This window comes from Bolinopsis microptera, chromosome 2, assembly GCF_026151205.1.
Source record: "Bolinopsis microptera isolate Bmic1 chromosome 2, MBARI_Bmic_1.0, whole genome shotgun sequence".
Lineage (NCBI taxonomy): Eukaryota > Metazoa > Ctenophora > Tentaculata > Lobata > Bolinopsidae > Bolinopsis > Bolinopsis microptera.
Window position 1 is genome coordinate 9,614,116 of NC_087073.1, and position 23,261 is coordinate 9,637,376.

The following is a 23,261-nucleotide window of genomic DNA, read 5'->3' on the forward strand; positions in this document are numbered from 1 at the left end:
TCGCAATTGCCGACTTATGCACATCATATACTCAAAAACGCTCACTTTAGGAGTCATTAGTAAATAACTAATACATGATTTGTGAAAACTCCAACAATTTTTCCTTGGTACCAATTTAAATAAAATGTGTGACGTGCCAGACCAAAATTCAACTTCAAACTTTTTATTTATTCATGCCATGAAATAATAATGGGTTATGTGCCCATCCTTGGAGAACCCGGCGAATGTCCTTGCTGTACGGCAGTGTTAAACAAGGAATTGAAACCGAGGGGTTCCGTTTAGGCCCTTCACACTTTGTTTCTGTCTAGTTCTAATGTACCGTCACAATAGTGACTTTAATATATGTACCAAGAATACCAGACCTAAAATAAATCGGCACTGGATCCGGATCAGATTGTTGCTTGACCGCTGACCAGTACCCCACTTTTTAATTATGATTGATTTCGCTGCTTCGACCAATGTTGGTCTGTAATCCCTGGATTGAGATTTGTTGGCCGCAGTTTAATTTAGCTAATTTCTTATAATACCGCAGTGGTCTGGTTCCCACTTCAGAATGACCCCATATTCTTTTTTTCAGTTGCATAGATTTTCCCATCGTTTGATAATGTGTGTCAACTGTCATTCCCTCGTTTTTTAATCAAGTGGTGACTGGCTATTTCTTCTGTTATTACAGCTGTGAGCTGCCTCGAGATCTTATCTGAGGCATGGGCACAAATACTAGAACATTAGAAGATTATAACTGTAATTCTAGAACTTCAGATTAAGGTTACTTGGCAGAATAGCATTAGCAGGGTTCGAGATTTGACTGAGGGAATTCAGGTAACATACCAGGTTCACATCACCAGTTGAAGTGAATCTTAATTTGCAATGCCTTTATGCCTTATAAGTTATAATCTTATAGTAGGATCACGGGGTTTTTATAATAGAAGGTCTCGAGATGCTGATTTAGCTATTTAGGTTTCACATGTGACATTTTTCCAGCTTTGGGTAAAGTGGATTTTAGAGCGGGGAGGGGGTCTAAATGACCAAAATCTGAACGATCTCTTACTTACGGGACACTACGGGACAAGGGACGGATCTCCGGCCTAATAGCTGTTTTTTAATGAGAGGCTGGAGTTTGGACCTAGATGGTCAACGTGAGGATAGCATGAGGATTTAGGATGCTCTGCCTGCCTTTCGTGGGGTCTTGTAACCCCTAAAGCTGGTATATCTTATCTAAATTAACCTTGGTTACATCTCGTGCTGTTTCGAATATATAATTACATTTATAGGTCCAATATCAAGCAAAAAAGTCTGATGTCATGTACTGATGTTACACTTACATGATCTCCGACGCGAGGATCTGAGATCTCCGAAGTCCGATCTTAAAGTTGGATCTCAGAGCCAAAAAGAGGAACGTAAGCCTTGGTTCCTTTCTTTGAGAGTCAAACAGGAAATTCGGGGTTATCAACTCAAACTCGGATTCGTAGCACAATTAAAAAACCAAAGAATAAAAATCTTAATGAATTTCCCGACATTCTAAAATTAATATCAGTTCGTATTCATATATATATATAGCCTGACTGACAATTTTCTCGACTGACTGACAATGTTTCTTCTTTTCCCCATTTAGAATACAAAGATTAGTACATTTTAGCTTATGAATAATATTATATTTTTACCTATAGTTTACCTAGATCAATTCAGTGGCCCAAACTCCAGTAGGTTACAAGACTTAAGTTCAATTCGAGGAACACTTTGATTAAGCATGATCCTTGTCTAGTTGGAGTTTTCGCATATCATGCAGTAGTTATCTACTAATCACTCCTAAACTGAGCGTTTTAGAGTCGAATCTCGAACCCTGCCATTCGGCCAAGTAATCTTAATCTGAAGTTCTAGAATTACAGTTCTAATGGTCTAGTACTAATGTATTAGTGCCCTAGATAAGATCTCGAGGCAGCTGTAATAAAAAAGAGCTAGCCACTTGATTAAAAAACGAGGGAATGACACACATTATCATACGATGGGAAAATCTATGCGAACCAAACCACTGCGGTATTACTATTATGGTAAATGAGCTAAATTAAACTGCAGCCAATAGATCTCAATCCAGGGATTACAGACCAATATTGGTCGAGGCAGTGAAGTCAATTATGATTATAAAGTGGGGTACTTATACTGGTCAGTGGTCAAGCGTCAATCTGGCCCGGATCCAGTGCCGATTTATTTTAGGTCCGGTATTCATGGAACATATTATATCATGGTTTCATGGCATGAATAAATAAAAAGTTTGAAGTTGAATTTTGGTCTGGCACGTCACACATTTTATTTAAATTGGTACCAAGGAAAAATTGTTGGAGTTTTCACAAATCATGTATTAGTTATTTACTAATGACTCCTAAAGTGAGCGTTTTTGAGTATATGATGTGCATAAGTCGGCAATTGCGAACAATTTGCTGTTTGCAACTGACCCATTGACCTTTACTAAAGAAACCGTAATTTTGAAAAATTGCCATTTCGTAAGACACAAATATGCTGCTGGCCTGGCCCATTAAAAGAGATGCCCAATAAAGTAGATCATTCTCCAATTTTTGTAGGTGTTTCTGGACACAAAGTGAGGCATCTTACATCTTGTGACAAATGCTGTGTTGCTCATGAGTCTTTAAGACCTTTCTAGTTAACAGTCCAATAGCCCATTTGTGAATATTGTCATTGTTTGCTCGACAAAAATCCGTTTTTCAGCCACATTTCCGAAAATAAGCCTTTTAGGGTATATGTTGCTTCATAAGTTGTATATAAATGTGGCTATTAGGCACATTTTGGTGTATCAGAATAGTCTCTACGACCTTCCTAGGCGGAAATGCCAAAAATCACGGAAATTATGAACTGCGTCAAGCCAAAAACCGTTTTTCGGCCATATTTCCGAAACAAAGCATTTTAAGGTATATGTTGCTTCATAAGTTGTATATAAATGTGGCTATTAGGCACATTTTGGTGTATCGGAATAGTCTTTAAGACCTTCCTGGGCTGAAATACAATAATTCGAGTGACCGCGAAACCCTGAAAAAGGGTGTGGCCGAAAACGCCCTCATTGCATGTATTTCAACCTTGCCATGAAGTCCAAATGTTTTAAGAATCATCTAGAGAGGTGATAACCGTCGAGAAATCGCTTTTAACACGAAAAGCTAACGAGATTCCGTTTCGTCTCGGACTATTCGTATTAAATGAGGGTAAATATCAGACTTAAATATTACATGCTAAATATGTACTGCGTTGTAAACTCAGGGCTCTCTAGAGTTGTTGGGACTGTTTGCATCAGTTTACAATTTACTACAATTTAATGTCGAAGATGGGGGGCAGGTGGTATACAAACAGGTGGCCTTAATGAATTAGAAAATCAGAGATATAGCGTTACAACTGCAAGAGCCAACAAAGTCAGTTCGGCTAACAGTGTAGTATCTGGGAAGGGGCAGTGATCTAATAATTCTTGGAAAACAAAGCAGCTACCAGAAAACTGCTAGACACGTGCTTACATTACACCAACCTGCTATTTTGTGTGTATTTTTGTGACACACCGTATGTTAACATGTTATCAAAGATACTTAAAAACAACATAGCTCTTCTGCAGTAAGCCAGGAGGCACATCCTTTGCCTTATAAACATCACCTTTAACATAAACAATTGACAGTTCACTGTTTATGCACATGATGCAATTCAGGGCATGGTATGACAGTACAATTATTACTTCATAATTGTATGCTGCTAAACGTCTTGGCTGTCTGTGTGAAAAGGTGAAATTATACAGCAAAACTGAGGTCTCCCTGTCTTATCATTATTATATAATGTAATATGTAGTGTTTTACAATAATTGTTTTAAAATAAGATATAGTTGAGATCATGAGTAAAGTAACATGTTAACATTAACAACAAGACAATTAGCAGTATTGTGCTACAGTCCTTTGACTAAAGTAAGTTTACAAAGGAAACATATACGAGTCATCAAGCAACACATCTTTCCAACCATGACCACTGTTTAACACTAATTACGAGCACAAGCTTTTAACATCAATAGTCAATACCCATCCAGTTTGGTAATTACTTATGACTAGACTGAAAATTAATTGTTACAGATTACAGGGCTTCTTCAGAATAATCTCAAACTACAAGATGCTGAGACATTTACAGTGAGAATGCTACAGTTTTGAGATGTTATAAAAGGATTTATATTAGTAAAACCTTAATCTAAAATCTCGATTTATTTAACCATAATTTTCTGTCTCCAGCAGAATGGATTGGAAGTGGTCCAGTGACCAATGGCCAATGTCTAAATTAGGGAAATTAAATTTAAAGGCATGTGGAAGAATATGCAATATTTTCTAGAAGTTTTTTTTCTGTAAATTTTTGAACAACCACAAAGTTAGGGTACACTTAGAACAAAAATGGGTACTAACGACTAATTGGTGCCCATTTTGAGCACATAACCTGAATCTTGGCCATTTTGAATAAAACCCTAAGATCAATTACAGAACATGTTAAAACCCCTATGTGAATATTATTCTAAAACCAAGGTCAGTTAAGTAATTATTGTGATTAAAACAAGCTGAAAGGCAGACACTTCTCTTGGATGTGTTTGAGTTCATGTAAAATGGTTTACACGAAGATCCAGTAGGAAATTCAAAATCTATTAATTCAACTGTAAATGTTCCTCTGAAAATGACAGTAGTGATTGCAATTGGGGTCACCTAGCTACAGGGAAAAGCACAGGATCAGATGGTAACTGCAACCATCCTGATTTAACGAATGGGAGTATAATTTCCTACCTTTCTCCTCTACTCGGATTGCATTGTATCCCTTCATATATAGTGAGATGTATGTTTCTGTCCTATAATGGGATGGGCACACCTTTTCTCAGTAAAGTTAACCAGTTAAGTTTTCCTGTGATAAACATCATTAATCCATTGAACTGTATCAAATTAAAGCTGTAATTTCAGTCTGCAACTCAAGGATCAAGTAACTCCTCTGGCCTGATCCTTCGGCGACACTTTGAGATAGATTAGATTAGATTAGATTAAGAATAATGACATAAACATCATCACTAGTTTTGAGAGATGAATAATGAAGTTGATTAGGCCTAAACAGTCCCTTCTTAATACTTGAATATTCTTGATGGAATAATTTTCATGGCGTATTCAATATTAGTTCATAGCTAAATGCTTCTAGACACTCAGTGAGCGAACAATCGGCACGATTTGAAGCTTATCATTGAGGGGATCACAAGCCTACACAGAACTGCTTTTGAATACCTAACAAGAACCTGACTGTGCGACAATGTCCCTTCTAAACAGTTTCCTGAACTGTAGTCTAGATATCCCAAACACAGATCACCCAATTTAATCATACAAATGCATTTTCGAATGAGTTTTGTTGAGATAATCCAAAATTTGCCATATTTAGTGTAGATAAATATGTATAGTACGGTCAGACCTATCTATACCCGGCACCTCTCTATACCGGGCCTCTTTTTCAGAGGCCTGCAATAATTTAAAAACGTCACGAAACCGGCAAAAGTCTGAAAATAGCCATTTTGTGCCACACCATAGTGACTATAGTGAACGATTAAGGGTAATAATCCTTAATGTCTTAATTCTTTCACAAAGCATTATCAAATATGTAAATACAAAATGATTAAGTCAATTAAGGATTGTACCAGTAGTATTGCTATCCTCATGATGACTTTGTAGTGTCTCATGTTAACATAACATAACATAACATTATAAATAATGCCTCTCTGGGCATCTCAAAAAGAAATTCATAGAAAATGAACACTGTACGTTTGAAACCATACGTTTGAAACCATATAATTACAAATGTTAGTGCCCCTCAGTAGTTATTAGTTATTGGGAACTGAGATCGCTATCGTGTAACTAGAAGCAGTATATGCAAAGTAACTTAGGTGATAGGTGATAGGCAATATGAAATTACACATCTTACTTTAACTTTATCCCGTCACCCATGGACTTATCAATTAACGGCTGGTGGTGGTGTCATCGTTTGTCGTACTCAAAACGTTTCGCGGTTGCGAATGCCGGCCCATCGAGGAAAATCTTTTTACTTTCTATTTTAACCATTATAAAGTGTGATTAGTCGGATATAGTACTGAGTTCAAACAGTCCCCGAAACGAAAAAGCAAACATTTGATTTTTGTTTCGGCGACTGAATCGTCGATGAGCCGGCAAATATTTGTTGTCGAGTAGTGTTGAATACTCATATTAACATGATTATTGATTTAATTTAGGAATTGTATATAAATATCTTTGACCAAGTTTAATTGTTAATGAGAATGCACCCCAGCGCTGGGCGCGCGCGGCGGCTTTGATGATAGCGGCTACAAGCCTGAAGCCAGGCAGCTGCAGAAAAAATGCCGCGCGCGTTCAGCGTGGGGCTTTTCGTTTTTGATTTTACAAATGACAAAGCAACTTTTAATGATTATTAATGGAATTATCGGATATTTATAATTCAATATGTATTGATTCTTCTGTGGAAAATAAAAATTGTATTTTACTTAAAAATTGTATTTTACTGTATATATCGATTTTGACATTTGGATAATTTTAAAAAAGTATGGGTTATAGCCATTTGCCAATTGGATAAATAAAATCACTTTATCCTCTCCTGGAGCTAAATTTCATTTACAAAAGGAAAACAACAATTTTGAATGAATTGATACCAGTTTGATTTTTACATTGTTTCTATCTACTATCAGACCAAATGCTTTCAAAATTTATTCATTTATGTTACTTTCTATTTATTTTTGTTCCATGAAATTAGTAAGATCGACATACAGTTTTAGAAATTTTTATAAATACTGCAAACCAAGTCAAGAATTTAAAATTTTAAGAGGATCGAGAACATTTTAACTTGACCGAAAAATGGGCCTTCGCCCTTCGCTACTGCATACTGCGATTGCGTAGGCTTTGGTTTAGTTAGAGCAACATGAACATTTTTACAAATTGTAATTGTAATCCAACGCTAACTTTATATATTATTAAATCAATACTGTTGACACGACAACAAATCCTTTTACGTGTTGTTAATTTAGAAAATCTATCAATCCGCGTTTCGTTAATCGTTGCCGTAAGTATTTCATATTCGAAATAAATATTTTCGGCTCATATTATTTTTCCCTCCCTAGAATTATCACGTGAGTTTGACTTTTATGGTTTTGCAGCAAAATAAAACCTTTGTATCGCAATGCATTACTGAATACTGGGACACGCCGTGCATCCAATAATGCAATACTCGCCGGCCCTTTTCAATTTAAGAAAAATTTTAAATTGTAAAAGTGATTAAGCACGCTTGTTGCTTGTTTTACTAACGTATCATATAACTTTTTGAATTGGGAACTAGCAATTCATACTTTTGAGTATTAAGGCCTTTTAATGTTTTGTTAATTTAAAATTAACAAAACATTTTTAAATGCGCCGCGCAAACAAATTTTAGTGAAATTTAAAATTTAATCCTTTATTTTACAATCATAATATTGAATAGCTCTATCCAGAGCCCTTGCGCTTGCAGTAGCGCGCGCCCGCCTCACGGCGGTAAAAAGGGCTCTAGCCATGAACCCACCCAACGATTTTGGCACCACTGTACAGTGGTGCCAAAATTTCCCGCGCTTTTGTCCTCATATGCGACGTGTGTAGCCTTTCAGACATTGATCGCGTAAACGAGGTGTCGTACGTCACCTCCAGATCGGGTGACAGGGAGCTGACCATGCCCGAACCTAATTGATTATTGATTGGGTCTGAGGTCACGTGATTATGAGCCTATGAGGTCACGTGACTATGACGTCAACAGACCTTGGCCTCCGTTTCCCGCTGATTGGACCAGGTGAGCTTGCATGCTTGTGAATGTAGGTGTAAGTACAGCTGTATTGTAGTTTATACCTAATTAACCCCTATACACGGTCACTATGCACTATAGAAACCTGAAAAGTGATTACTGCATACTGGAGGGAGAAGTGCCAGGACAACCTGCGCTACATAGACGCTGTTGTCAGCACTGCGCACGCGCGCACGAACCTTCCCATCGGGGTTCGTGGATAGGTGCTTTTCTTGACTTGTGAAACAAGCGCGCCCGAAGTGGCGCGAAAGCACATGGTTAGGTGAAATATTGAATATAATAATACTTATAAGCTTCCGTTTTGAAAGTTTTAAATTTCAATATATCCGCATTTCTATTTAAAGTTCAATTTGATGTATAAGTCAATAACTTGATTCACGATGTCAATCCTTTGCAGCTCGGTAAGGCTTACTGGGCCGCGCTCAGCCTGTCATTCCGCCGAATCTCTATTCTATATGTTAATGAACATGATAGCCTGAGGTCCCCAGGTAAGGTAAGGCATGCAGTGGTGCATCTCGCCGATCTACCGAGAAGAATTATTTGATGCGCGGCGCGACCCAGTAGTGCATCGCGCTACAATCAATAACTGGCTGTCAAAGCCGCGCGTTTATGAAAACAGGATTAACTTGTTTTTAGTTATACAACAAATTAAATTTAAAATTATCCGTGGTTTTTAAAATAAATTATAATATTACCTTTTAAATTTGTTTCACTAAATTTGTTTCACTATCACTTTTATACTTCGTATCTTTGTTAATTCGCAAAACAACGACTCGAAAGGGTTGACATTGTCAATCAATTTAATGATATGAGTTGCAAAGCATTTCTGAACTCGGGGCGATGGGCCGGGCTGACGTTTGAATGTTATCAACCTGCATAGCAAGGCAACCAAAGTCCAAACACTGCACCATGCATCATTTTTACTAACAGTGCTTTACAGCTTTGAATTTTGCTCTAACCAGAGCCCTCTCGCCTGCAGTAGCGTGCGACCACCGGAGTGAAACAAGCGCGTCACGCAGTACGCATATACACATGGCTATGTGAACTTTGAATTAAGGTTAAACAATTTTGGTAAATTTGGAGGAAAAAAACAAACAAAATTTTGTTTTTCATTTCACGTTTAGTCGCGAAATCGTTTTTACCACTTACCTTGTAGCGCGATACATTACTAGGCCGCGCCGCGCATCATGATTAAATAATTCGTCTTGCAACCACCACTGGGCCTCGCCGAGCTGGGAAGGATTGACATCGTGAATCAACCATTTACCCGACCGCGACACCCTATTTTCTTCATATCAACTTAACTGCATTCTCAATTATAAATTCCACTCTTTTATTATGAGAGAAGCAAGCCATAAACCAGGAATCTGGTTTGCAGTTTACTGCAAAGTGTTATAAAAAGCCTTGACCATTGTTACCTACCATGTCACCGAAACAGACTGTCAAGTTACTTTTCGGTATTACCAGCAGCTGGCTTGGGGTCATGTCTAGGTGTGGTCTGATTTTTCTATCTCTCCTTATATTAATATTTCCCTGATAATAATTTGTAATTGTTCCTTACTGAACCCTGGACCAAATTTATCCGTTGTTTACAATTATGTCCATGGTTTCCTAAATACCCGCGATCTAGCATCAGGAACACCACCACTAAATATGACCAAGATACGTGAATTCCATGGTTATATCTACAAACATAAGCCTCACATCAATATTCTAATTTGACATCAGGGTCACTCATCCTAATTGCGACTCCAATACATTTAAGCCACTAGATAAAATCTACAGTGCGCATGAGAAAGAGAAGAAAGATCTATATGAGGAGAGAGTACTTCAGTCAGAGAAAGGGTCCTTTGTCCCACTAGTCTTTACAACATCCGGAGGTATGGGCCCACTCTGCACTGTGTTTATAGATCGTATTTCTGAAAGGATAGCTGACCACAATAAAGAAGCTAAGAGCCAGGTCAAAAATCACATCAGAAATACTCTGCGCGTTTCGTCCGGAACCTGGGGGAGTTCCCGCTCTAATATTTCTGACGACAGTGATCACTCATTATGAGAACTAATCCCGACCACTTTCCCGGTCGAACCGTACCCAAATCAAACTAATTTATGAACCACGTGTATAGCCAACGTCCTTGCGGTGCTCACCAGTATGTTAGTGTACTTGGTGAAGAATCAGAGCCTCTCCCAGTTAAACTAGGCGTACCACAAGGATCCGTTTTGGGCCCCTTGCTCTTTCTTATCTATATAAATGACATCTATAGATGTAGTACATTAGGAAAGTTTGTACTATTTGCAGATGACACAAACATCTTTGTAGCTGCTGAAACTAAGGAACTAGCATACAAAATAGCGAATGAAATTCTTGACTCTGTGTGCCAATATATGCGCCATAATCTACTGCACATTAATGTTAAAAAATCTTGTTACATGTACTTCTCGCCTACTAAACGTAAGACCATTGATAATACTGAAAATGACTTGAATCTAGAAATTGATGGAATCCCGATCAAACAGGTTACTGAAACGAAATTTCTAGGTGTTATTATAGATGACAAACTGAGTTGGACACCTCATATCGAGAAACTAACTAAGAAATTAAACAGTATATGTGGCCGTATTTATCGAATAAAAAACTCCCTCCCCAGCCAGCTGTACAAACAGATATACCACACTCTTTTTGAATCTCATCTAGGATACGGTATAACTGTATGGGGTGGTGTATCAATTAATAAGCTTTCACCGCTATTCCTTGCACAGAAGAAATGTGTCCGAATCTTATTTGGGGACTCGGAAGCATTTAGCGACAAGTTTAAAACTTGTTCTCGTAGCAGGCCAATCCAGTGCAGTATATACAAGAAAGGTCAAATATCCAATGAATCAACTATACCTCACATTAAACCGTGTTCTATATGTATCAGCTTGAGGAAGACTGGTGATAGACAAGTAAGGCCACATCGCTGCCAAATACTTGGGGCAGAATTCCACTCTAGAGAATCAACAAAACCGATTTTCCAATCTAAGGAACTAATGACAGTACATAACATATATAGATACAGATGCATTACTGAAACAATGAAGATAGTGAAGAGTCATCAGCCCATATCCATGTATTCTCTATTTAAGAAGTCTCAGCTCAGAGATGACAGATTTGTGACACCACACTCATCTCACAATTTCGCATATAAAGGGGCAAATCTATGGAATACGTTTCTTGAACAGTCAAATGCACGTGGTAAAATAGGTTCTCTAGGCTCAATTAAATCCCAATTGAAGTATTCTATCATGAAGGCTCAACACCAACCTAACAATATTAACTGGCAGGACTTAAACTTCAACACTTTCCTATGAAAAGACCCCCATTTATATTTATATCTTTTACATTTTACACCTGTCACTCACATCATATATACACCACAAAAGAAAAAGATTCATTCAATCATTACATTATACACTCACTCCACCAAACACGCACACAACCCATTGAAGAAGGTTACACGCGGGTGTACCGTTCGCTTTATCCGAAGGGAAAAATGATACTTTACGTAACGCGCGATTTACGTCTTGGTAGCTAAATTATTCAAGTGCTATTTGTCAGAGCGACACAAATGCTCGCGGCGCGAGCGCTTGCGCGGCTCTCTTATCCACCACTCATGTTTACATCGTACCAGGCAATGGTTCAGTTTAATTATGGTAAGGGCACAGCCTGTCAAAAACCCTTTTCGGATGATCCGTCGACACCGCCTGAAGGTGACTGCATAATAACGGATCATCGTGGAATCAAACGTTAATAAGCTTGCAGCTTCCGATGTCAATGTATTCATCCTGGTGTCGCATGCTTGAACTGGTTTTGGACCTCTTCATGCTTTTAATTTATTTATTATTGTTATTTAGTATTATGAGCTGATGTGTACATATACATACGGTATCTAAAAATTAAGCGTATAGCGAGCATATTTAAACAATTTTCAAGCAATAATGTATTGCAAGCAGCTTCAACTTAAATATCGCATAAAAATCATTTAACTCAAAACTAAAATTTTATTGGAATATAGGGAAAACTAAAATAAAATTAATGTCAGACCCGTCGCCACTCTCAGCAGTCAACCAGGGCTCATAAAAGCTTAACAGCGCCTGGGTCCGTTCACCAACTGTGCTAATGTGAGTGGCGGTGTGGTAAGACTCATTTTTAACAGCGTGAATATTTATTAAATACAAGCGCGCTAGCTGCTAGCATACTTGTTTCATTTAATTTTAAATCAAATTTATTCGGATATATATTTATTGATTATGTATTGAATTGGTGATAAATAATAAAATTGTCTTTTCTCAAAAAAAAAATTGTCTTTTCTCTTCTGTCTCTTGTTAATATTTTAGTTGTACTGTGCATAAAAGTGTGTAGTGACAAGTGTGTAGTGGTAATGTATATTATTTATTATGACGACGCGATATTTATAATGCAGAATTAAAAGCTGCTTTCGATATGACTGGTGGTGGGCTCTCTTCGGCGGGACATAGATCTATATAGGGGGTACCCGGGGTACGAGTTAACGAACAGTGTTCGTGTCCTTCCACAACCCCCTGTTACCTGTGTTTCTGTCGGGGTAGCCTAATTCATCCGTTAGAATCGCAGAGTTAGCGGAGCTCATGATATCTCGCAGCGTATGCTGCATGAACGGTGCAAGACTTGCGCCGTTTGTTTCAGCATCCAGTTGCGAGTGCTTGCCCATCGAAAACATGATTAGTGATTGTGGATTTTATTGATATTACTGATTATCCATCATATTCAGTATTAATGTTATCCATTATTTATTTATTGGCATCCCTCAGTCTCCAAAACGAGGTGTGAAGGTAAATTAACTTTGAGCCTTGTTTTGGCGACTGCTTAATCGATGGGCAAGTAGGTATTTGTTTTTTAGCAGTGTTGAACATTGAAACAATTATAAAATGTTTATTTTTATCTTATATAACGTACAATATGAATGACATATGCTATAGTGACGTAACATATATAGTGCAAAGAAATTGTAACTTGCTAGATGTTAGTAACTTGCTAGATGTGATTTAATAACAATCGACGTTAACATTTTGCAGTTTACAGTTGCACAATGTTGACGTCGATTGTTACTAACATCTATTTGAATTTAATACAAGTACATGTCACATATAAATTGGGTAGCTGAATGAAACTCGTGCCTCAAAATTTTCCATTATCAGCATTGCAGTGTCCACGCCCTGTACTGCGTTAACGACTGAAATTTTCCCAATATGCAATTATTATTTTGCTTCTAAAATTCTGCACCTGAGAATCTCTCAGCAATGTGTGGCTGTCTGCGCGGCGGGCTGTGTATTGTGTATATAGCTGAATTTAAATTTAGATTTATTTGTAAATGTATAATAATATTAAATATGTATTGATTGTTTTGTGGTAAATACAAATTTTGTTTTACTAAAAATTTTGTTTTACTAGAACACGATTCAGGTTTGATCTGCTACGAAGCACACTCATAGCACTCAGGGGAATCAGAGGAAGACAAAAAGCCCAGCACCTTGGACTGGATGACGTATCCTTCAATCTCATTCCTCAGAAGACGAGCTTTGAGCTCTCTTAAGTTTGTTTATGTAAATTTTATAGATAATTTATTGTAGCTTTTATAATGTGTAAAATTTTACGGACGAAATGATCCCAGGGGGGACTCCCAACCCACCGCCTCGGCGGGTAGTTGATACACCCTTCACAAGCAAGAGCCACTTTGGTCTACTTGCTGTGAGGTGTATCAGCTACATGGGTTGGGGGTCCCCCCTTTTTTTTATTTTTTAAATTTTGTATTCTAAACGAGGTATTCAGATGCTGTTGGATACATAAGAAAGCGCCTTCGTTTCGAAATCCTAAGAACAACAGTGATTTCTCTACGGGGGGACAGAGGTGCGAGAAAGAACTTTTTTGATATAAACAGTTTAGATTTGAATTTGGAGCCACAAGGCAAAGGTTGATATTCAAATTTTTCTCCCAATATTTGAGATAGGGATATAATATTGATTTTTGAAGGGTTGTTTTTATATAGGGTCATTGTGACAATTATGTGTATATTGTTTGAATAATTTTACTATCTAATTTACTATTATTCTAAACGAGACATGGCTGAAAAATTCCATTCTCAGTAATGAGGTGCTCCCTGACAAATACAAAGTATTTGGGCTTGATCGATCCTTTAAGATCGCATCCAGTGGATGCAACCCAGCCCAAGAAATTCAGAAAAAACGGTGGTGGTGTTCTGATTGCCCATAGAACAGACATTGATATCTCGAGTCTCAAGTTCTCAAAGGTTAGTGTTCAAGCTGAATTATTATCCGTCATAATTAAGTGCGGAAGAAACTTTTGTATATCTACATTCTATAGAGTAGGAACGCTTGGCTTAGATAATTTTGAATCTTTCAAGAAACATTTTGTTACTTCAGAATCCGCCAGAAAGTTGCAAAGGCACATTCTGGTAGGGGACTTTAATTTAGCTTCGATTTCCTGGCCAGATGGTCAGTCATCTTGCCAGCTACATTCTATCTTTGTAAATTTTCTCACTGATGACCTCGGACATACACAACTTATTAGCTCCCCTACTCACAAGTCAGGCAACACCTTAGATCTTGTGTTCACTAACATTCAGAACCTTATTAAGAATGTTAAAGTTTTAGATCAAAACGAAATGTGTATGTCCGACCACTTTTGTATGCACAGAGCTGAGCTTGGTCTACATATATATTAAATTATTAACCATTCATTCTGTATGTGCACGAAAATTTATTTCAATCAACATTTGACATTGATGTTAAGACCAAGTATATTAAGAAGTCTCAAGAGTTTAAATTCCCAAATAGTCAGACTGATATTAAGAAGTCTAAAAGAAAGATCTTTAATTATAGTAAAGGTAATTTTAGGGGCCTGAATTCTGAGTTATTTAGCATCGATTGGGATAGTATATTTGAGTGTAATGATCCTTATCTTGCCTGGAGTCGATTCAGAGGAGTTCTTCATGCAGCCAGTGACCGATGGATCCCTTTAAAGACCATTAAGTCTCAGTTCCAGCCCCCATGGTATGACTCCGAATGTGATCGTCTCCTACGAAATAAGGAGAAATGGAGAATAAGGCATAAGGGGAGCAACTCTGAGTCTCATAAACAAAAGTTTCGTGCATTTCGAACAAAATTTCAAAATATGATGGACGAAAGAATGAGACTCAGTGTTGAGGATGACTCCAATGATGCTCTTATCTCCAAGAAATTCTGGACCTACGTTAAATCTAAATCAAAGTCAACCAGGATCCCTGAAACTGTTAAATATCATAATCGCTTTCGAAACAATCCATCTGATCAAGCTGCCCTTTTTAACGAATATTTTTATGAGCAGTTTTCTCAAGAGAGCGATTATATGGCATTGACATAGATTTTCGTGATGATTGTTTTTCCAGTCTTGTGTTTAGTAGAGAAGATGTTCTGTTGATTCTTAAAAAGTTAAATCCTAACAAGGCCCCTGGCCCTGATGGGATTCATGGGAAAGTCCTCAAAAACTGTGCCCAAAGCCTTGCATACCCACTTAGTGTTTTATTTAACCTCTCTTTCTCAAGCGGATTGGAAGCTGGCACTTGTAATACCAGTGCACAAAAGGGCGATAAGTCTTCGGTTGAGATAAGTGGTTTGGCCAATTACGGAGCTGGTTTGTTCAGTATGAGCAGATCTGGTCTTAATGTGGTATCAAACAGTAGATGCAGTAAAAGTAGCAGTAAAATTAAGAAAGTCCACAGTTCTTTTCTTCCGGAGAGGGTGAGACCATATTGGAACAAACTCCCCTCGGATGTCAAGAATTGTGGGACAGTGTTAAGTTTTAAAATAAGATTAGAGGCTTTCAAAAAGGAGACTATTTTAAACGGATCTGTAAATGATAGTCATTTTTGGTATGTTTCGGACGAAGTATTAGGAAAGATTGAGGGATTAAATTATGCTACTAATAAAGAGAAGCACAATGAATATCTTGTGTGTAATCCTCATGTTGCTAAAAAACGCTTTATCAACTTATATAGTAGTGGAAAGTATGTAAATTAGACTCATTTTATCTTGGTTGTTTAGGCCAATAGATTTAAGATAATTTTAAAACTTTAGTAGATATATTTTTGATGATGTGTGATGATGTTTGTGTCATTATATTTTGATTTGATTTGATTTGATTTGAGAACTACAGGCCTATCTCGTTCACATCTCTTGTAATGAAAGTCTTTGAAAGGTGCATAAACTCATAAAGACTGCATTATACGCTGCATGTTCTGATCTGTTGGATGACCGACAACACGGTTTTGTTAATGAACGTTCTGAATGCACAACCCAAATGATATTATCAAAATAATATATTTTGATTTTGTGAAAGCTTTTGATAGCGTTTCGCGTGACCTCATTTTAAGTAAATTAAAGAATATTTTTAATGTCAATGGACTAATGCTTAAATTTATCAAGTCCTATCTTGAAGGGCGACAACAACAAGTAGTGATAGGAGGCCAAACGTCTTCCTCTCTACCAGTTCGGTCTGGTGTCCCTCAAGGTTCTATACTTGGCCCTCTATTGTTTGTTATATTTATAAATGACATGTTCTCCTGTGTTTCTGAAGGCACCAATATCGACCTTTATGCAGATGACACTAAAATTTTGAGGGAGATTCTTGGTTACCCAGAAAAGTTCTATTCCCAAAGAAAATTTTGATAAACAGAAAATCAAGATATTTGGAAGATTTTTGAAGAGGAGCTTTTCTGCCATCCCCTTGACTGAAATTTCGCGGTTTTGACTGAAATTTTGACTAGTGACCAATCAGTGAGGTCGGTGAGAGTGACAGTGTTTTGGAAGATTTTTGAAGAGGAGCTTTTCTGCCGTCCCCTTGACCGAAATTTCACAGTTATAACTGACATTTTATCCAGTGACCAATCAGTGAGGTCGGTGAATATAATGATCAGCAACCTCGAACTATAATGTCCGAGGTTGCTGAATTAATTATTACAATGGCGGGCAATGCATCTTAAGAATTCGTTGTAGATGTTTCCTGTCAGTAATGTCTATGATTTAGCTGTTCCAGCCTTAATGATCATACAACTTGATTTTTGCATGAAGGAGTATCTTGGGACCTTGCAACCAACATTTCTCAAATTTGTTGAGGCAGCATTTTCAAGATTACTATGTTGCTGAATGTCTTCTTCACTAAAGAGCAATCCATGTTTTTCAGGTTTTCCTTTATAATATTTTATCTACCAGGAGTTAGCTCTTAATTATCAGCTAAATGTACATGAGCAAACTCAGATTTCAATTAATGTGTGATGTATTCATAGTTTACATTTTTTCATAATTTCAGAATGGAAGAGTGGGGAAAAGAAGAAATATGTTTGTTAAAGATGAGAGATGCCCTTAAGCATCAGTTAAATCGGTTGAAAATAGAAGAGGTTGCAATCAGACAAAAAATATCACTAGCTGAAAATCAGCTTGAAAACCAATCACAAGTCAAAGAATCGAATGAGAATCTTTTAACATTGGACCTGGACCCTGATTCTGAATTCAAAGGTTGAGGATCATATTCAACTTTTATGTGAACAATTATTGCACAATTTCGATCAAATTACTTCTTTAGAAGGATCAAAAAAGAAGTCTCTCACTCTGTATCAAATTGAAAAAGCCCTCTTGAGAAAAGCCAGGACAGCACAGCCCAATTCATTTAAAAAAGGAGGAGTGATATCTAAATATCTATTGGGAGGTAGACTTGAGACATCTTGGTTTGCACAGGTACTGGGGACTGTGCCAAATGGGGACTGGGCCAAATGGCCTCAATGACTTCATAATTAAACCTTCAAGACATTTTGGAGATTATATTTTCATTCTTTCATTAAATTTGTATCTTACTGTTTAAATGTTTGATTGTTAGTGTTTAAATTCAATTGATTCACTAATCTTGTTACCAAATGTTCAGAATAGCAATAACTTTATGATAAAATTTCAGATATTTACTGTGGACATTTTCAAAAACATGCCATTCTTATGAACCAAATATTCATACAATTCCCCATAGTCATGTCATTTCGATTTCCGGAAGAGGCAGAATTTATCAACTGTGACACACTAGAAACCTTCAGAGAATCACTTGTTGAATGGAATAGACGTGAAACTCAAACATATGAGAGAGTTTTTGCAGTTTTTAAACCCATTTCAAGATTTCAATGGGACCTCAACGCTAATTACACAGGAAATAATTCGGTAAGCTTGACTTGGATTCGTTTATTATAAACTTGAGTCATTGAGTGAGCTATAATCTACTGTAAAACCAGAAAATTTTGGGTGACAAAAAATTGTAACAACAAAATGTGTTGGAATTGTAAAATATTTGGGTGTACATGTTTTATATTCTTATACAAAATCATTTAAGTAATTTTGATACGATCTTATCTTCAGTCACCTGAGATATCTAAAGCTTACTGCCTGGGACAACAGAAGGAATTGCAAGAAATGAAAGAGCGCCGTGTTGCAGCAATGCAAAAATGTGTGGACTATAAACTTCAGTTGCATCAAAATCTTTCAAAAAATCAGGAAACATTTAGTAAATCTCAATTAGCTAGGCGAGATGCTCTTATTATGGAGAGTGAAATAAAGAAACAACGAGTATGGGATTACGAATGTATAAAGAATTTTCATGAAAATTGTAAGCAACTCAGTTGGGGAAAGGCAGGGAAGTTTCAAATTCTGGGGGAAATTGTGGACTATTCTAAATACGAGGATCCAAAATGATGATAAACATTTCATATTATAATGAGCACAATATTATAATCATGATTCAGTCGAATGTCTATAATATCTATTTTTTGTACAATTTGCACCGCAATTAACCTTGATTTTTTGATGTCCCACCCCAAGTTGTTTCTTGCTGTTTCATGGCTTCTTCCTCATTCATAGCTTCGGCTGCTGTGCCGTCCCTAGTCATTCCTCTAAATTCGGCTGCAGCCTCATCTAATTCGGCTGCTGTCCCGTCCCTAGTTATTCCTCTAACTTTGACTGCAGCCTCATATAATTCGGCTGCTGTGCCGTCCCTAGTTATTCCTCTAACTTCGGCTACCGACTCCTCTGATTCATCGGGCATTTTCTGATCGGACTATACATTTGTTAATTTATTAATTTCTGTACCTGTATTGGTACCTGTAATACAGGTTCTGGATCACTGTTTTATTCGTGTTTAACCAAGTGATGATGTCAAACAAATATTGATATGGATAAAGTAGATATATAAATAAATTGGTTACTATAGTAATTAGTAACTAATAACACACGAAAGTTTGGTCATACATCCGGATCCCGATGACAGGTCACTCCTAAGTTATTATTAAATAAAAAGTTCTAAACAATCAGTAATACTCCTAAGTTTAGATATTTAATGTTATGGCTGAAATTGGTGCAACTAACTGTAACTGTCAATTTTCAGTTAAACAAAAATTCAATTTTATGCCATTTATTACAGAGTAAACAAGTTTACAATAAATCAATTTGATATTAAAAGGAATCCTAATTCAATGTGTAGTATGGTTCTCACTCTTTAAATAGATTAGATATAGGTTGACGGGGCAAAGGAGTGTTTATACTGCTATCAGATCACAATTGTACAGCTGAAAGAGAAGCAAAGAGTGTATATATCAATTGTTCCATTCTGTGTCTCCATCAAGTATCAAATATTCACTACTCAACATAAACTTTTGAGCCTGTTGCACGTTACTTTGCATAATATATATAAGTACAATTTTTTGGTTTTAGTATTTACGATATATTTTCAAGCATAAGTTATCTTTTAGCTCAGTATTCATGATATTTTATGGGATGACTAGTTCAAACACTGCTGAGTATAAGTTGTATCTTAAAAGCGGTTTTATTAAATTTCAATTTATTATTATATCGGGTCTCAATATATTAAGAGGTCTCGACTGCCTAGGCATCAAACCTTGGCAATCGGTAATTTTCCTCTGGCCCGGAGTCAGTTGACTCTAGGGACCAGAGGATAAAAACGTAGAGACTGTGTGTATCTACGAAAGTGGTTGTTTTTACAAGAGACAGGGCTTGCAATGCAAGGGAAGAAAAATGGGAAAAACAATTATAAAGTGTAAATTATATGAATTAGCAAATAGAAATCCAAACAATCCTACGCTACAATATTATTATATCGGGTCTCAATAAGAGGTCTCGACTGCCTAGGCATCAAACCTTGGCAATCGGTAATTTTCCTCTGGCCCGGAGTCAGCTGACCCTAGGGACCAGAGGATAAAGACGTAGAGACTGTGTGTATCTACAAAAGTGGATATTATTATTATTATTACCACAAATAAGAACAATAATGATTACCTTAGTAGCTTGCCAATAAGATGAAAGTACCCATAGCGCAGAACTGACCCAACTTCGACCAGAGCTTCGATGTAGTCGTGTTGATCTCGAAATTTGCTTATATCTTTCTATATTGCCTTCAACTTAAATAACTGAAATTTTAGATTTAGGCTTCAGATTTTCTATTATTTGTTTGGAAAAAATATGTAATGAATAAAATGATAATCTATACAAATTTCAGAGAAGTGTCCGTGTTCTGATGCAGTTTTAACTTCCACCTGCACCCCTCATAATATTCACAATCAGTTAACCTGTTTTAAGTAAGGACAGGGAATAAAGAAATCTGTGTTAGGAAAACTGACTTTCTGAATAACTGAGGTTTTGGAAAGGAATTGTATAGGGGTGGGAGAGGTTTGATAGATTGACATGCAGTTTATCTTCATTAACCTTCACATACAGTTGTTTAAAGTGTGTACTACTTGTGTACAGTGTGTGCGACATGACAGTACACAGTAAATAATACATTTTACAACCTACACATCTCTCACTGACCAGCTATCTTACTTACTCACTGCGAAACAACCACTTAAGTATTTGCAGTCTAGTTATGAAGGTAGGTTGTCTGCTACCGCCCCCCCCCCCCCCCCCATTGTAGACTGGCAGAGTTTACAGTCTCACCGGCCAGTCCTTCTCTCTTAGCTGACATTACACATAATACTTAGGTGCAATCAGGTGATATGTACTGCATCATATGATATTATACACCTTTATTGTTAACAAAATTAATATCAGGAACGAGCATAAGGAACATGGTTATTGGACAAAGGAATCATGGTGTTCTGACTGTCATTGCATTGCGGGATTGTTTATATCTGGAGTAATGGTTAGAGATAGACATGTCAAAGGCCTCATAAACGTAAATTTATTCGGAATGAACCCATCCATATATCAGGAATAGTACATTGAGGGCTAAGGGTTTCCATTTTCCAAGTTAATTGGTACGAAACTATAAATTTCAATAGTTATATTGAGATGAATTTATTGTGTATAATTATAAATTGCCTACAAAGATTAAATTAAAACCTTCACTGTGAAAGTGCACCCAATGCAATGTTTATACTTTTTACTCTTGATGATATTTTGATAGATGTATTCAGAAATTGGTCAGTAATTTCATTGTTAAATTTTGACATTTTCCCAATAAATTCCCCTAATTTACAGGTAATGAGTAAACCAGCGACCGGTCGAGGTTTTGGGCGTGGGCGTGGAAGAGGGATTGTAAGAAAAGTAGAAGCTACCCCACTGGCCCCTTCTCTCGCAAGTTGCACCACTAATGAAGCTCATATTAATCAGCCTAGTGAACGGAATCTTACTGCATTAACACGTAAAGGCAGAGGACGAGCCAAACCATTAAAAACTACAAATACTGTCAATGAAAATAGCACACCTTTGGTCCAAGAAGATATTGCCAGAGCAAACACCTATACGGACTCTCATCATACCAGCTCCAATACTAATTCTGATGAAAGTACACCACTGTCTACTTCCCCCGTAGGTAATGGAACTCACGTTGATCAGCTAGCATTGTCTTCCCTCTCAGTTGATGAATACATATCTAATGCGCGTAACACGTATTCACAGCATGATGATAGATCGCAAAACAGTGGTCTTTCTGCAAATAATGGTCATAGTAGATATTCACAGCACGATGATAGATCACAAAACAGTGATTATCCTTCAAATAATAGTCACAGTAGATATTCACACGATGATAGATCTTCAACAAACCCTAAAAACAGAGTTCTCGGTCGCACCAAATTTACTGCTCCTGCCATGAGACCGCTCAACCAAGCTGTGGGTAATGCTGGGACAACGAATTACAAATCAAATCGACCGTTAGGAGGTGAGAAATGTTTCAACTTTTCATATAAAGAACCGGATGTTACCCATTCTACACCACCTGTAGAACTAGCAATACAAAGTTTAGGCGATGGAAAACACATCTTAGAGAAGGGGTATGACGGCCAAGTGGACTACATTTCGGAATTCTATCCCAAAAATAAAGCTGATAAACTTATGCACATGTTGCTGGGAACCCTAAATTTCGAGGCTCCTTCAAGGAAACGTGGAGGAGAGACCATTGAACAACCGCGGCTCTCCGTTTGGTACGGACCTAAAGATACGCCTTACAGTTATTCCTACGTCACTCTTCAAGCTCGTGAATTCAGCTCCAATAGCATCATGTATAGGATTAAAGCTGATGTGGAGGAAAAATTTGGGGTTACTTTTAACTCGTGTCTGGTTAATTTGTACCGGGATAATAAAGACGGAGTTGGATGGCATGCTGACGATGAGAAGTCTCTGGGAGACAACCCTACCATAGCATCTCTCAGTTTAGGGGAAACGAGGCGATTTGAGTTTTGTCGGAAAGATGATAAGGAGCGGAAACCAGTTTACGGTTTCCACCTTGTTCATGGTTCAGGATTGTTGATGAAGGGCGATGTTCAAGAAAGATGGCTACACACTGTTCCAAGAGAATATCACGACAGAAAACCTCGGTTGAACTTAACTTTTCGGACTATCCAGGAGACCAAGTAAAATATAGAATTAATTTAGTTAGATTTATTATGTCACCTGACTAACAATAAACGTTTGACAAGTCGCTCAATGTTGTGTTTTAATTAGTACCTGTAATAATAATAGTTACTGTGAACCAAATATATTATAGCCTTGAGTTTGAATTACTATTAGGACCCTTTTTTCGAAGAAGGAAATTTAATTACTTGCGATATCTCGAGTTCTATTTGATCGAGTCCCATACCTAACTAACTTTAATTTAATTTAACCCCTATTCGGTTTATCTGCAGTACCTTTGCCCTTCTCTCGCCCATCTAATACCAACATGTCGTTTGCATATAACTTTATTTTCTTGTGCATTTCCTCCAAGTTTTTGTCTGTGTTTCTCCGCACATACCATAGATAAGATTGTAATCAAACTGTAAATT

General features: G+C 37.1%; 1 protein-coding gene across 1 annotated transcript; it reads left to right on the forward strand.

The window, feature by feature from the left end:
- Positions 1–22,089: 22,089 nt before the first annotated feature.
- Positions 22,090–22,854, forward strand: LOC134826765 (alpha-ketoglutarate-dependent dioxygenase alkB homolog 3-like). Its single transcript, XM_063839262.1, has one exon. The coding sequence runs from the start codon at positions 22,090–22,092 to the stop codon at positions 22,852–22,854; it is 765 nt and encodes a 254-aa protein (XP_063695332.1).
- The last annotated feature ends 407 nt before the right edge of the window (positions 22,855–23,261 follow it).

Coding starts and splice junctions, on each gene's coding strand:
- LOC134826765 (XM_063839262.1), top strand. CDS start 22,090: ATGAGACCGCTCAACCAAGCTGTGGGTAATGCTGGGACAACGAATTAC.